At 47.2% G+C, this 12980-nt stretch overlaps 2 protein-coding genes across 6 annotated transcripts in view; both read right to left on the bottom strand.

The window, feature by feature from the left end:
- CBX5 (chromobox 5) overlaps positions 1–12980 on the bottom strand; it is a 58120-nt gene that overhangs the window by 27401 nt on the left and 17739 nt on the right. Inside the window, exon 1 of one of the 5 annotated variants that reach the window (XM_522411.8) lies at positions 605–2464. The exons of 3 other annotated variants lie outside the window; for them this stretch is intronic. The gene's annotated coding sequence lies outside the window, so the exon portion shown is untranslated. Of the gene's footprint in view, positions 1–604; positions 2465–12980 lie in introns of those variants that run through there. One more of the 5 variants, XM_003339228.6, reaches the window with a different exon arrangement.
- LOC134807474 (uncharacterized) lies at positions 7251–12855 on the bottom strand. The gene is made up of 2 exons (XM_063785598.1): positions 10465–12855; positions 7251–10176 (listed from the first exon to the last, which is right to left on the bottom strand). Exons 1-2 carry the CDS (start codon positions 12853–12855, stop codon positions 9829–9831), a joined length of 2739 nt encoding a protein of 912 aa, XP_063641668.1. The 3' UTR covers positions 7251–9828.

Here is a 12980-nt window from a genome sequence, read left to right as displayed (position 1 = left end):
AAAATTCCCATGTTGTTGTTCCATAATCATTTTTAAGAATTCTTCCTTAACCATGCTAAATGGTGCCTACAGTCTGGATTACAGAGTAGCAGAAATTGTTTTCTTAGCTGAACTCCATTATTATTTTCCTGTAATCTTTAAAGATGTTTATCAGCACCCTCTAAATATTTCCACCCTGACCAGAAAACCACTGGGTCAGGGAGGGCCCACTACTAATCTCAGAATGATGTTCAAGTCACATAAAAAGTGGCAATTATCAATTCACTTCAAATTAGCAAAATTTTAAAAATTATTACAAGAATATATAGTTGGAAACCATATCTCCAGAACTTATTAGCAATAGGTCTGCCCACCTAAAAAACTGCCTATACCCATTACTGCCCTATAAGACTAAGTTTTTATTAAAATACTCTATTTGGAAGAGGAAGTAGTAGCAAAATGTAGGTGCGGGGGGGTTAAAATAATTTTTCCATGAATTTAGAAGAGTCCTAAGCTTCAAGAAAATATCTTATGTGGTTTATTTAAAATAAAACAGCCTCCAACCTCACCAGAGACAGGAAATGTCATATTCCAGGGAGAGTACCCCACCCCCACCACCACTCACCTTGGAATTTCCGGGAGCTGAGCAGTTTAGGTCAGAGCGCTGGGGTTAAAACCAGCCCCATGTTAGATGCATGCAGTTAAGCATTGTGGCTATGGCCTCCCCTGCCTCACCAGGAAAAACAAGGATTTACATGTGTTCTTCATTTTGAGGGAGAGACAAGGAAAATCTCCCTTTATACCTTCATGCAGAAGAGGAGCCCCAAAGGTAGAAAATGAATGGGGGTTCCCTCCTTTACCTACCGGATCGCCCCAGTTCTTTCTTTCCCTCTGGGCTAACAGGAGGGGCCTCCCCTCCCAGGTCTGGGTCTTGGCGGGCTGGCAGCTCCCCTGCCCCCACCCAGCTGCCTGGGCGCCACTGCGCAGCTGTCCCAGTCCGTTGCCATAGCAACTGGCAGCAGTACTACACTAAGGGGGAGAAGCAAATGGAAAAGTTAAAAGGCTTAACTTTCCTTTTCAGTGAAGACTGGGTGGAGAAGTTGGAAGGTACCTCTCTTGGCCTCAAGGCTAAGGCATTCAGAGCTCAAGGGAATTACTTCTTAGGTTTTAAATCCAGTATTTATGCTTATTCCTCTAACAGCACTGTGAATTAATCAATAACATTTTAAGATCATCTAACAAGATTACAGCTCAACTGAAGGGGGGAGGGGAAAGGCTCGATCCTTCTACAACACGATCAGTACAAACCACCCATCACTTAATCCAGCCCACCAGAGCACTTTGGGCAATCCCATTTTACCGTCTGTCACAGAACAGTTAATTAAAATTGCTTGAGGGGAAAAATAACAGGAAACAGGGGAGGGGAAGTATTTTAAAGACAGTATATAACTTTCCTTCTTTGGGGGGATTACTAGAGACAAAATCCAAAGACATGAAGCACTACCAAAACAACAACCAAAAAAAAAAAAAAAAAAAAACCCTTTTAACTAAAATTAGAGGTGGAGGGCCAGGTGCAGTGGCTCATGCCTGTAATCCCAGAACTTTGGGAGGCCGGGACGGGGCAATCATTTGAGGTCAGGTGCTCAAGACTAGCCTGACCAACGTGGTGAAACCCCGTCTCTACTAAAAATACAAAAAAATTAGCCAGGTGTGGTGGCAGGCGCATATAGTCCCAGCTCCTCAGGGGGCTGAGGGAGGAGAAATCGCTTGAACCCAGGAGGCAGAGGTTGCAGTGAGCCTAGATCGCACCACTGCACTCCAGCCTGGGCGACAAGAGTGAGACTCTCTCGAAAAAATAAAACAAAATGAATTTAGGTGGAAAAAAATTCCTAAGAAGCTTAAAAAAAAAAAAAAGAGGAGAGCAGTTCTGCCACAACCTAATGGTTGATAAATTTAAACCACTTATAGGTTGCTCTATAATGTTATAAAACAGATTTTTAAATAATTATTCATCACCTGATACATTATTAATATACAACTCTCTGTATCAGTATGTCTCAATACTTGAGAAAAGGAGTACTAGGATAAATAAAAAAGATATATAAAGACTTGAAATACTGTAAGTTTTCCATTCTTCTGGCTCTAAAGAACATTTTAGAGAGCTCCAAAACTCTACTCTGCTTTATAGATATGGGAACTTTAAAGCCAGAAGTGGCTGCCATAGGAGAGTAAGAACAAGGGACAATCAAAAGCAAAGAACTCAGTTGAGCCAGGAACAGTGGCTCACACCTGTAATCCCAGCACTTTGGGAAGCCGAGGCAGGTGGATTACCTGAGGTCAGGAGTTCGAGACCAGCCTGACCAACATGGTGAAGCCCCATCTCTACTAAAAATGCAAAAATTAGCCAGACATAGTAGCACTTGCCTGTAATCCCAGCTACTTGGGAGGCTAAGGCAGGAGAATCGCTTGAACCTGGGAGGCAGAGGTTGCAGTGAGCCGAGACTGCACCACTGCACTCCAGCCTGAGCAACAAGAGCGAAACCGTCTCAAAAAAAAAAAAAAAAGAACTCAGTTGAGAAGAAGCACAATGGTGACTATTACGACTGTCAAACAGAAGAAACCACATAGGGTGTAAGACCAAAGTAGAAATTTTTTTCTTTTCTTTTTTTTTTTTTTTTTTTTGAGACGGAGTCTCGCTCTGTCACCAGGCTAGAGTGCTGTGGCACGATCGATCTCGGCTTACTGCAACCTCCAACTCCCTGGTTCAAGGGATTCTCCTGCCTCAGCCTCCCAAGTAGCTGGGATTACAGGCATGCGCCACCACGCCCAGCTAATTTTTGTATTTTTAGCAGAGATGGGGTTTTATCATGTTGGCCAGGATGGTCTCGATTTCCTCATCTTGTGATCCGCCCGCCTGGGCCTCCCAAAGTGCTGGGATTACAGGCATGAGCCACTGCACCCGGCCAGAAATTTTTTAATTACAAAAGATTTCCTCAGATTTGAATGGATCATCAGCAAACCTCCAATTAAAAACGGCATTTTTCAACTCTTCTTACCTTTTGTTTTAAACTTTTCATAATTAAGGGATATGAAAACAATAACAAACATTTAAATAGGATCCTGACTCTGATTAACTTGCCATGTGTTATCCTGAGTAAATAAATTTTCCATCTAACCCCGGCATCATTTAAATGGGCTAAATAAATCTGTACTACCTGCCCTACGTACCTCCGAGGGAAAAAGTGAGTTTATGTTGAAACCAAAGATCTATTAAGTCCCCCAAAAAGAACCTTCTGTAAAAATATGTCAGGGCTGAATACAACAGCAGAAGAAAATATGTGACCTTCCAAATTCCTAAGCTAGTAAACCATATCACATGCAGTAACTCCTGCAGCTCAACACATTAGTAGATAGCAAGAAAAAGAGGAACAGTGTCTTTGTTAACTAGGCACTGGAAAACGAATAAACCTTCAGAGAACAGGGTAGGTATGTTCTCTCTCAAGGGCAAAATACTTATTCCTTAAAACTCAGACAAACTTTAAAGATGGCAGAATGAAAAGACTAATAGTAACTTTGTGAAGGAATAAGGAACAGGAGAGAATGACAGCAATACTAACATTTTGGTGAAACCTTTCAGAGAAAGAAAAGTGAATTTAATGAGGAAAGAGACAAAAATATTCTGGTGTCCACCCCTCCCCACAAAACATCAGAAAATAAAGATTGAGTTCAATTCCCTCCTTTCCACCCTTAAGAACTGCCTAAAGGGCACATGGGCTGAGGTCCTTTTCTTTTTGGGAAATGGGTTTTGTAACCACTGACAAATCGAATTGGGCCTGATGCCAGGAGTCAGAGTACAACCATAATATTCTTTAAAGGATGGCATGCAATTGTCTTGTAAATCTCCTAGACAGTCACAGATCAGAAGCTGGCAAGGATGACGACATAGTTCTGATGGAATGTGTCTTATCTTAACCTTGAAGTTACAGATCTGCTCAGGAGCAGCAGTAAGAAATGAGAAATGCACTCAGACATCGGAGGGGACATAATTCTCTTTTAGACAGTGTGACCTGGAGTATTAGGGTCAAATGAAACACAAGACCAGTCAAACAATTTAAGGGCTAGAGCCTGGACCAGATAAAGCATCAAGACTGGTGGTTCACACTGAGCTTAGGAGGAGGGAGCTTTCCAGCATGAGAAATGAGACATGGCTGGCAGGATGATGGATTGATTAAGATAGAATCCCAATACCATGACAGAGGAAAAGAAGATGAGCCTCTGAACACAACCTTATCATTGTGGAAATCTCCAAGGGAAAGGGTGAGTAGCTTCTCAAATTTCTGGAGTCTTTCAGGCATAACAGCTCTCAGCCTTTTCTCTTAAATATACATAGGAACTATCTGGTAAAGCTACCAATAACTATAGATTACAGCACCTAAGGCCCATTGAGATGAGAAAAGAGGCTGGGCGCGGTGGCTCACGCCTGTAATCCCAGCACTTTGGTAGGCCGAGGCGGGCAGATCTCCTGAGGTCAGGAGTTCCAGACCAACCTGGCCAACATGGTGAAACCCTGTCTCTACTAAAAATACAAAAATTAGCCAGGTGTGGTGGCAGGCACCTGTTATCTCAGCTACTTGGGAGGCTGAGGCAGGAGAATCACTTGAACCCAGAAGATGGAGGTTGCAGTGAGCCGAGATCAAGCCATTGCACTCCAGCCTGGACAACAAGGGCAAAACTCCGTCTCAAAAAAAAAACAAACAAAAAACTTATCAGTCCTCAGCAATTACAGAGAGGGCATCACAAGCAAGCTAGGGCAACCCAGAAAAACAAGAGGTAGGCCGGCACAGCGGCTCTCGCCTGTAATCCCAGCACTTCGGGAAGCCAAGGCAGGTGGATCATGAGGTCAGGAGTTTGAGACCAGCCTGGCCAACATGGTGAAACCCCGTCTCTACTAAAGACACAAAAAAATTAGTCAGGCGTGGTGTAATCCCAGCTACTCGGGAGGCTGAGGCAGTTAACGCACCTGTAATCCCAGCTACTCAGGAGGATGAGGCAGGAGAATCGCTTAAACGGGAGGTGGAGGTTGCAGTGAGCTGAGATCGCGCCACTGCACTCCAGCCTGGGCAACAGGGTAAGACTCCATCTCAAAAAAAAAAGAAAAAGAAAAAGAAAAGAAAAAAGAAAAAAAAGGCCAGGCGCAGTGGCTCACGAGGTCAGGAGATCGAGACCATCCTGGCTAACATGGTCAAACCCTGTCTCTACTAAAAATACAAAAAATTAGCCAGATGTGGTGGCGGGAGCCTGTAGTCCCAGCTACTGGGGAGGCTGAGGCAAAAGAATGGTGTGAACCCAGGAGGTGGGGCTTGCAGTGAGCCGAGATCGCACCACTGTACTCCAGCCTGGGAGACAGCGTGAGACTCCGTCTCAAATAAAAAAGAGGTAATGGTTAGCCCTCAGCATTGACCGTTTAATGCTGGAAGAACCCACATAGGGTCCCTGGTATCTGTCTGCTTTGTCCAGTTCAGGTTCTACTCTCATCCCTCCAGTCATTACTTTTCTTTTTTGAGACAGGGCCTCGTTCTGTTGTTCAGGCTGCAGTGCAGTGGTGCGGACAGTTTATTGCAGTCTCAAACTCCTGGGCTCAAGCAATCCTCTCACCTTGGCCTTCTGAGCAGCTGGGACCACAGGGGCACGCCACCATGCCTGGCTACATTTTTTTATTTTTTGGTGAGATGCAGTCTCACTGTGTTGCCCAAGCTGGTCTCAAACTTCTGGGCTGAGGCAATCCTCCTGCCTTACCCCCACAAAGCAGTCACTACTTCTCAATACCAATTCTGGTGGCTTTTCTTACATCTTGTTATAGTCATTTTATTTTCATCACCACTTATGAGCAAAAGTACACATAATTCTAGATCTTTCACTAAGCTTTCTTCTTATTAAGAATGAAAGCCAGCTGGGCGCAGTGGCTCATGCCTGTAATCCCAGCACTTTGGGAGGCCAAGGTGGGTGGATCACCTGAGGTCGGGAGTTTGAGACCAGGCTGGCTAACATGGCGAAACCCCGTCTCTACTAAAAATACAAAAATTAGCCAGGTGTGGTGGCAGGTGCCTGTAATCCCAGCTACTGGGGAGGCTGAGGTAGGAGAATTGCTTGAATCTGGGAGGTAGAGGTTGCAGTGAGCCAAGATTGCGCCACTGCACTCTAGCCTGGGAGACAAGAGTGAAACTCCGTCTCAAAGAAAAAAAAAAAGAAAAAGAAAGCCAATTGGTAAGCTGCCTCACTGAACTACCCACTGAATTATTTAAAGATGGTAATCAAACCAAATGTCAAGATGCATAATCAATGAGCTCTCCATTGTAGAGTTTCAACATAAATTCTATAAGCCCCCTAACTAAGCAAAATCCTTTAGGAAGTAAGCCAGGGTTAAAGAGCAGAGGAGAGCGCATATGCAAAGCTCCCTATCACATGGATTAATTAGATATGCCATTGATGAGTGGTTGCAGTTGGCCCAGACTTGCACAATTCCCACTTCTCCTTAAGACCCTTAGGGAGAGAGTGGCTTAGGTGAAGATTAAATTGTCAGCTACAGCACTGTCTTCAAAGCATCCTCTATATAGCCTTATTGCAGCAAATAAAACAGATGAAAATAAACCAAACTTACAGAAACATTTTAATCTGCTCTATGTTCCTTGCTCTTTATGGAGCTTGAAGTACTGATGGTTTTAGGTGTGTAACACAAACAGCATAAAACTAAAATATCCTCTATAAAGATGTTTTCTTGCAGTGGATTTATGATTTCCAAAGTATTAGCCATGTGGCATTTTAACAAAAACACAGCATAGAGATGCACATTACAGCTGTCCTGGCTGTCTCAGGTTTTGTTAAATGGGCTGATAACTATCACTCCACCTCCACCAAAAGCCCATGAGCACACAATTCAAGAGGAGTTAAAAGCTTTTTAAATGTCTGTTTAAGAGACTAGATTAGGAAAGAGTTGAAGAGAAAGATTAACTATGGTCGTTAACACCCCTATCATTAACGAGCCACATATAGACAACACAAACTTTATTAAAAGAAGAGAGCATGGAGGCAAGAAATGTTCTCCCATTGGCTCGCACAGCTCTAGTTCATGATCCTTTAAAAATCAAGCCAAGAGGCTGGGCACAACGGCTCAGGGCTGTAATCCCAGCACTTTGGGAGGCTGAGGTGTTGGAACCTTGCTCAAGATTCCCAGTTCGAGAGGGGCCGCCGCGAGAGACCACTCGACACGGAGGTCACAGCAAAGAGACACTCTTTATTGCTAGCGCGCTAGGGTCTCCAGCACAAGAGGCCGAGAGACCCCGAGCGGCTGTTGCACACTGCTTATAAAGGCAAAAACCACAAAGTCACACAGGGGGAGGTTACAAATTCAAACAGGGTGGGGTACAATAAGTTGATTGGTTCACACATTTGAAAAGGTTCAAGGCGCGAGGTTTGGAAGTAACTGATTGGTTTCTAACTATGGCCTGAGCTAGCTGTCCCATACTGGTTGGTCAGGGGGCTCTCAGGCGGGTAGGGGTATTTCCTGGAAATGTTTTTCTACTTTTGTTCTGGGAATGTAGGGGACACTACCCTGGACATCTGGTGTCCCTGATAGCCACACCCGGACCCGGATTCCTGTCCATCTGTTGACACGCCCGGGTGGGGTACTGTTCATCTGGTAAATGTTTTTCTGGCTTGTTTTTCTAAAATGTTTTCCCAAAGTGTTTTTCTATTTTAATGGCTATATTTTCTTAAGGCTTCTCATTCCCTCCTCTTTTTGTACCTTAGAGGCTCAATCTTGAGTCTCTTCGTCAGTCTTGACTGCCTGGTATCGCTGAGTCAGGACCATGGCATGCACTATGTTTAATTTATCTTTAATTAGGGTAAGCAAGCGGTTAAAAATGCAGGGCCCGAAAGTTAAGATGAGCATAAGCAGGATCAGGGGCCCTAGGATGGTGGAGATGAGAGTACTAAACCAGGGGGATTGGTTGTACCAGGTTTCAAACCAGCTTTGTTGGGATTCTCTCTCTCTCTGTCTATCATCTAGTCTTTTTCTAAGTTTTGCCATAGAGTCTTTAACTACTCCTGAGTGATCAGCGTAAAAGCAACACTGCTCTTTAAGGGCTGCACAGAGCCCGCCCTCTTTTAGAAAAATTATGTCCAGTCCCCGTCGATTTTGGAGTACTACTTCGGACAGGGAGGTTAGAGATTCTTCAAGTTTGGTAATGGAGTGTTCTATGGCCATGAGGTCTTCATCTACGGCTGTTCTGAGTTGCTGCAGGTGGTAGCTGCCACTTACTAGTGCCGCAGTTCCTGTCCCGACTCCAGCCGCTACTCCCAATCCTAACATAACAGCGAGGGTGAGGGAAACAGGTTCTCTTCTCATTCTAGTGAGGCTAGTGAGGTATTTCTGGTCAAACTGGGATTCAAAGGACTCTGCAGTTTGATAGTAAACTTGAGGCACAACTTGTACTAGTATACAATAGTCTTCATTGTTGTTGAAGACAGCCGTGGACACACAAGGGGTGAGTCCGGCGTTGCAAGCCCACCAGTCTGGCCCAGAGGGTATTAGATAGTGACTAGTTCTGGGTACTGCCAAGGTTCTATTACAGAGATGTTGGTGACTGGGGGGCACCCGGCCTATACAGGTTCCCGACCCTGACACTTCTGCTAGGGTAAGTTTCTTGTGCTGTTCCCATGCACACCCAAAATGACTAGTGGAGTTAGTAAAATTACTAATAGAGGCAATACCTTCATAGTAAGGGGGGCTCGAGGCCAGGCAGAGCCAGCAGGAGGTGGTGGATTCAGGCCTTGTCTGGTTCAAGGCGAGGTAAGCGCCTCTGATGAGGTTGAGGAGTCTATTGCTTGTTTCCGGGTCCGGAGGCATGTGGGTGGTCTCCGGGAGCGCCAATGGGGATTTGGATGGTGGGGGAGACGGGGAGCCTGACTGAGGAGGCGCCTTCCCTGTTATAACTGAGTCCCCTGACTGAGAAGGTGCACTCCCTGTTAGAACTGGGTTCCCTGTTTGGGAAGGTGGGTTACTTGACTGAAAAGATACTGGGTTTGGCACTCCTGGAGGAGACTGGGCACCGGCGGTCGGGGCTTCTTGCCGGATCCCTGACTGAGGAGGTGCTCTCCCTGTTAGAACCGGGTTTGGTCCCACCGGAACTGGGGCAGATACCGGGTTCACTAATAGTCTAATTTGGATAGGGAGCCCATATGCTGGGGTTTGGTATAGATTTAGGCCCCAAATTAGTCCAGTTGTCCAGCGGGGGTCAGTTTTTGCGGCCTCCTCAAATTTGACACGGATTAAGTTACAGGTGGCCGAATACCGGGTCCTGGTACAAGGCTGGACATAGGACATGGATATGTACCAGGGTTGGGTTTTCCATTTCCACGCCCCATCATTAGTTGTCACACAAGACCAACTTGCGCAGTACAGGGACATTATTCCTCCACAAGTACTTTTCATTGGTTCTGTCCTGAATCCTGGACAGGCGTAGAACCCATTCCGGCTTACGGATATTCTCCTAGCCTGTTGCCAGTCTTTTTCTGTCTGATCAGTAATATAGGTTCCTAATAGGCCCCCCGTTGGTCCTGTAAAACGATTAGGTTTGGGCAAGCCCTGGTGATGTTTATCGGTCAGGGCTATTTTGTCTAAGTTAAAATATAGGTCAGGGAACCAGGTGTTCAAGGGGGCTACGTGTGAAGTCTCGTTGAGGACTTCATGAGTTTCAAAATTAGTTATTTGCCAAGTCAATTGATAGGGCTGATGGGGGTTGCTGCCCCCGGTAGCACAGGAAAGGAAAAGGGCTAACAATTGGCAAAAGGTTAGACGCGAGAGAGTCTTATCTTGAGGGGGTCCCTGGAGCGACGAAGTCTCCATCTCTCAGGCGACGCTGGCCCGGACACCTCCAGAGCTGCTTTCACGTGGGATGCGTGGATCCAGGCGGCGACCCCGTCAACTTTTACAGCAGTGGGTGTGGTGAGGAGGACGATGTATGGTCCCTTCCACCGGGGTTCTAGTCCTTGGGAGCGATGTCGTCTGACATAGACGGAGTCTCCCACTTGGAAAGGGTGACTGGTCTGTGAGTGTCCAGGCTGGTACAGTTCTGCCAGAGGAGTCCAAATTTGGGCTTGCACAGCCTGCAGTCCTTTCAGGCGAGCCTGCAAGTCAGTCTTAGGGTCAGAGAGGGAGTAAGAATCAAGTAAGGTTGATAAGGGAGGTGGTCCTCCGTAGAGGATTTCATAAGGGGTGAGCCCAAAGCGATTAGGCGTATTTCGGGCTCTCAAAAGAGCTAGGGACAGGAGACGTCTCCAATCTTTTAAGCCAGTCTCTAAGGTCAATTTTGTTAAGGTCTCTTTAATAGTCCTATTCATCCTTTCTACCTGTCCTGAACTCTGGGGTCTATAAGCACAATGAAGTTTCCAATTAATCCCCAGTATCCTGGCAAGTCCCTGACTTACCTGGGAGACGAAGGCTGGCCCATTGTCTGACCCAATTACCTTGGGGAGTCCGAACCTGGGGAAAATTTCTTCCAATATTTTCTTGGCCACTATGTGGGCCGTTTCTTGCCGGGTGGGGAAGGCTTCTACCCATCCTGAAAATGTGTCTACAAATACTAATAAATATTTATATCCTCCACAGTGAGGCTTTACTTCAGTGAAGTCCACTTCCCAATAGGTCCCAGGGCGGTTGCCCCGTGCCCTTATCCCCGCCGGGACTCGCGTGGCCCCGGCATTTACTTGCTGACAGGCCTTGCAAGCGAGCGTCACTTGCTCCAGAAGGGTACCAACCCTGGGGATTAAGAAGTCAGTCTTTTCAATGAGCAGTCTCAGTTTCTTGCTACTTAAATGTGTCCAAGCGTGCATCTGTTGCAGCATGGCCATGGCCTCTTTTTGTGGGAGGACTGTCTTCCCGTCTTTTTCCCAATTTTTAGTCTCTTGGTTCTCTGTGGCTCGTAAGGCTACTGCCTCCTTCTGGTCCTCTGGTGTATAGGTATAGCTTGTGGGAGGGGGCATCTGGTCAGCCTTGCTGGTTTCTGAAACTAATGTCAATGTCTCTACTCTAGCAGCCTGCTTGGCTGCTTGGTCAGCTTGCCTGTTACCCTGGGCGACAGGGTCATGTCCTTTTTGATGTCCAGGACAATGAATTATGGCCACCTTCTTAGGGAGGAAGAGGGCCTTTAATAAGGCGATTATTTCAGCCTTATTCTTGATTTCTTTCCCTTCGGATGTTAGGAGACCTCGCCTCTCGTAAATGCTCCCATGAGTGTGGGCTGTGGCAAAGGCATACCGACTGTCTGTGTAGATGTTAGCCTTCTTCCCCTGCGATAGCTCTAAGGCCTTTGTTAGAGCAATTAGCTCAGCCTTTTGAGCAGAAGTTCCGGGAGGCAGTGCCTGCGCCCATATCGTAGCATGTCCATCCACTACTGCCGCCCCCGCCCTCCGGGTACCTGCGTCCATGAAGCTGCTACCGTCTGTGTACCAAGTGTGGTCCGCGTCTGGGAGTTCGTAGTCCTGGAGGTCTTCTCGAGTCCCGTGGGTCTCCGCCAGCACTTGTCGACAGTCGTGGGGACTCAGCGGGTCTTCCGGTACAGGTAGCAAGGTGGCAGGATTCAGAGTGACTGGAGGGCCAAAGCTGACGCGGTCCGCGTCCAGCAGGAGGGCTTGGTAGTGGGTCAGGCGGGCGTTGGTGATCCAACGGTCCGGGGGCTGCCGCACTATGGCCTCCAAGGCGTGCGGGGTAATGACAGTCAAAGGTTGCCCAAGAGTCAACTTGGCAGAGTCTTTGACTAGCATAGCGGTGGCTGCCATGATGCGGAGGCAAGGAGGCCACCCAGCTGCCACAGGGTCCAGTTTCTTAGACAGGTAGGCTACTGGTCTCTTCCATGGCCCCAGTTCTTGGGTTAGGACCCCCTTGGCTATCCCCCTTCTCTCATCTATAAAGAGGGTAAAAGGCTTGGATGTGTCAGGTAGCCCGAGGCCTGGGGCAGAGAGGAGTACCTTCTTCAGAGCTTCGAAGGCCTGTTGGTGTTCCTCCAGCCAGATAAAGGGGTTGCTCCCTTTGGTGAGGGCATAAAGGGGGGCTGCCAACTCAGCAAAACCGGGTATCCACAGGCGGCAGAACCCGGCAGTCCCCAGAAACTCACGCACCTCCTTGGGGTTCCAGGGTGGCGGAATGCAGGCTACTGTCTCTATCCGCCCAGGAGTGAGCCATCTTTTTCCTTCACTTAAGATGTACCCCAAGTAGGTTACCTTAGTCTGGCAGATTTGTGCTTTCTTGGCAGATGCTCGGTATCCTTTGTCTCCGAGCTCCTGGAGCAGGAGCCTGGTGCCTTGTAGACAGGCCTTTTTAGTGGGGGCGGCCAGGAGGAGGTCATCTACATACTGGAGCAGAGTCAAATCTGGGTGCTGGGTGCGAAAGTCAGTCAAGTCTCGGTGAAGGGCCTCGTCAAAGAGGGTAGGGGAATTCTTGAACCCTTGGGGAAGCCGAGTCCAAGTTAGCTGGCCTGAGATTCCCTTCTCAGGGTCTCTCCATTCAAAGGCAAAAAGCTCTTGGCTTTGGGGAGCCATAGGCAAGCAAAAGAATGCATCTTTTAGGTCTAGCACCGTATACCAGTTGTGATCTGGTCTCAAGGAGCTGAGCAGGTTGTAAGGGTTGGGGACTGTGGGATGTATGTCCATAGTCCTTTTATTAATCTCTCTTAAATCTTGGACGGGTCTATAATCTTGGGTCCCAGGTTTCTTTACTGGAAGGAGTGGCGTGTTCCAAGGTGAGCGACATGGCCGCAAGACTCCTAGTTCTAGAAATTTATTAATATGCTGCTGGATGCCCATACGGGCTTCTCGGCTCATGGCGTATTGCCTAATAGACACGGGCACCGCGGTGGGTTTGAGGTCAACTATAATTGGGGCCTGAAATTTTGCCAGTCCAAGTCCCCCTGTCTCTGCCCAAGCTTGGGGAAATTCTTGTAGCCAAT

Source organism: Pan troglodytes, chromosome 10, assembly GCF_028858775.2.
Source record: "Pan troglodytes isolate AG18354 chromosome 10, NHGRI_mPanTro3-v2.0_pri, whole genome shotgun sequence".
Classification (NCBI taxonomy): domain Eukaryota; kingdom Metazoa; phylum Chordata; class Mammalia; order Primates; family Hominidae; genus Pan; species Pan troglodytes.
Note: the sequence above shows the minus strand (reverse complement) of the source record. Positions and strands in the feature narration are given on the sequence as shown.

Excerpts from the sequence above, each read along its gene's own strand:
- LOC134807474 (XM_063785598.1), bottom strand. The coding sequence starts at position 12,855 with ATGAGCCGAGAAGCCCGTATGGGCATCCAGCAGCATATTAATAAATTT. Across the intron at positions 10,177-10,464 it reads GGCCAGCCTTCGTCTCCCAG|ACTGACTTGCAGGCTCGCCT; the intron begins GTAAGTCAGGGA and ends TCTGACCCTAAG.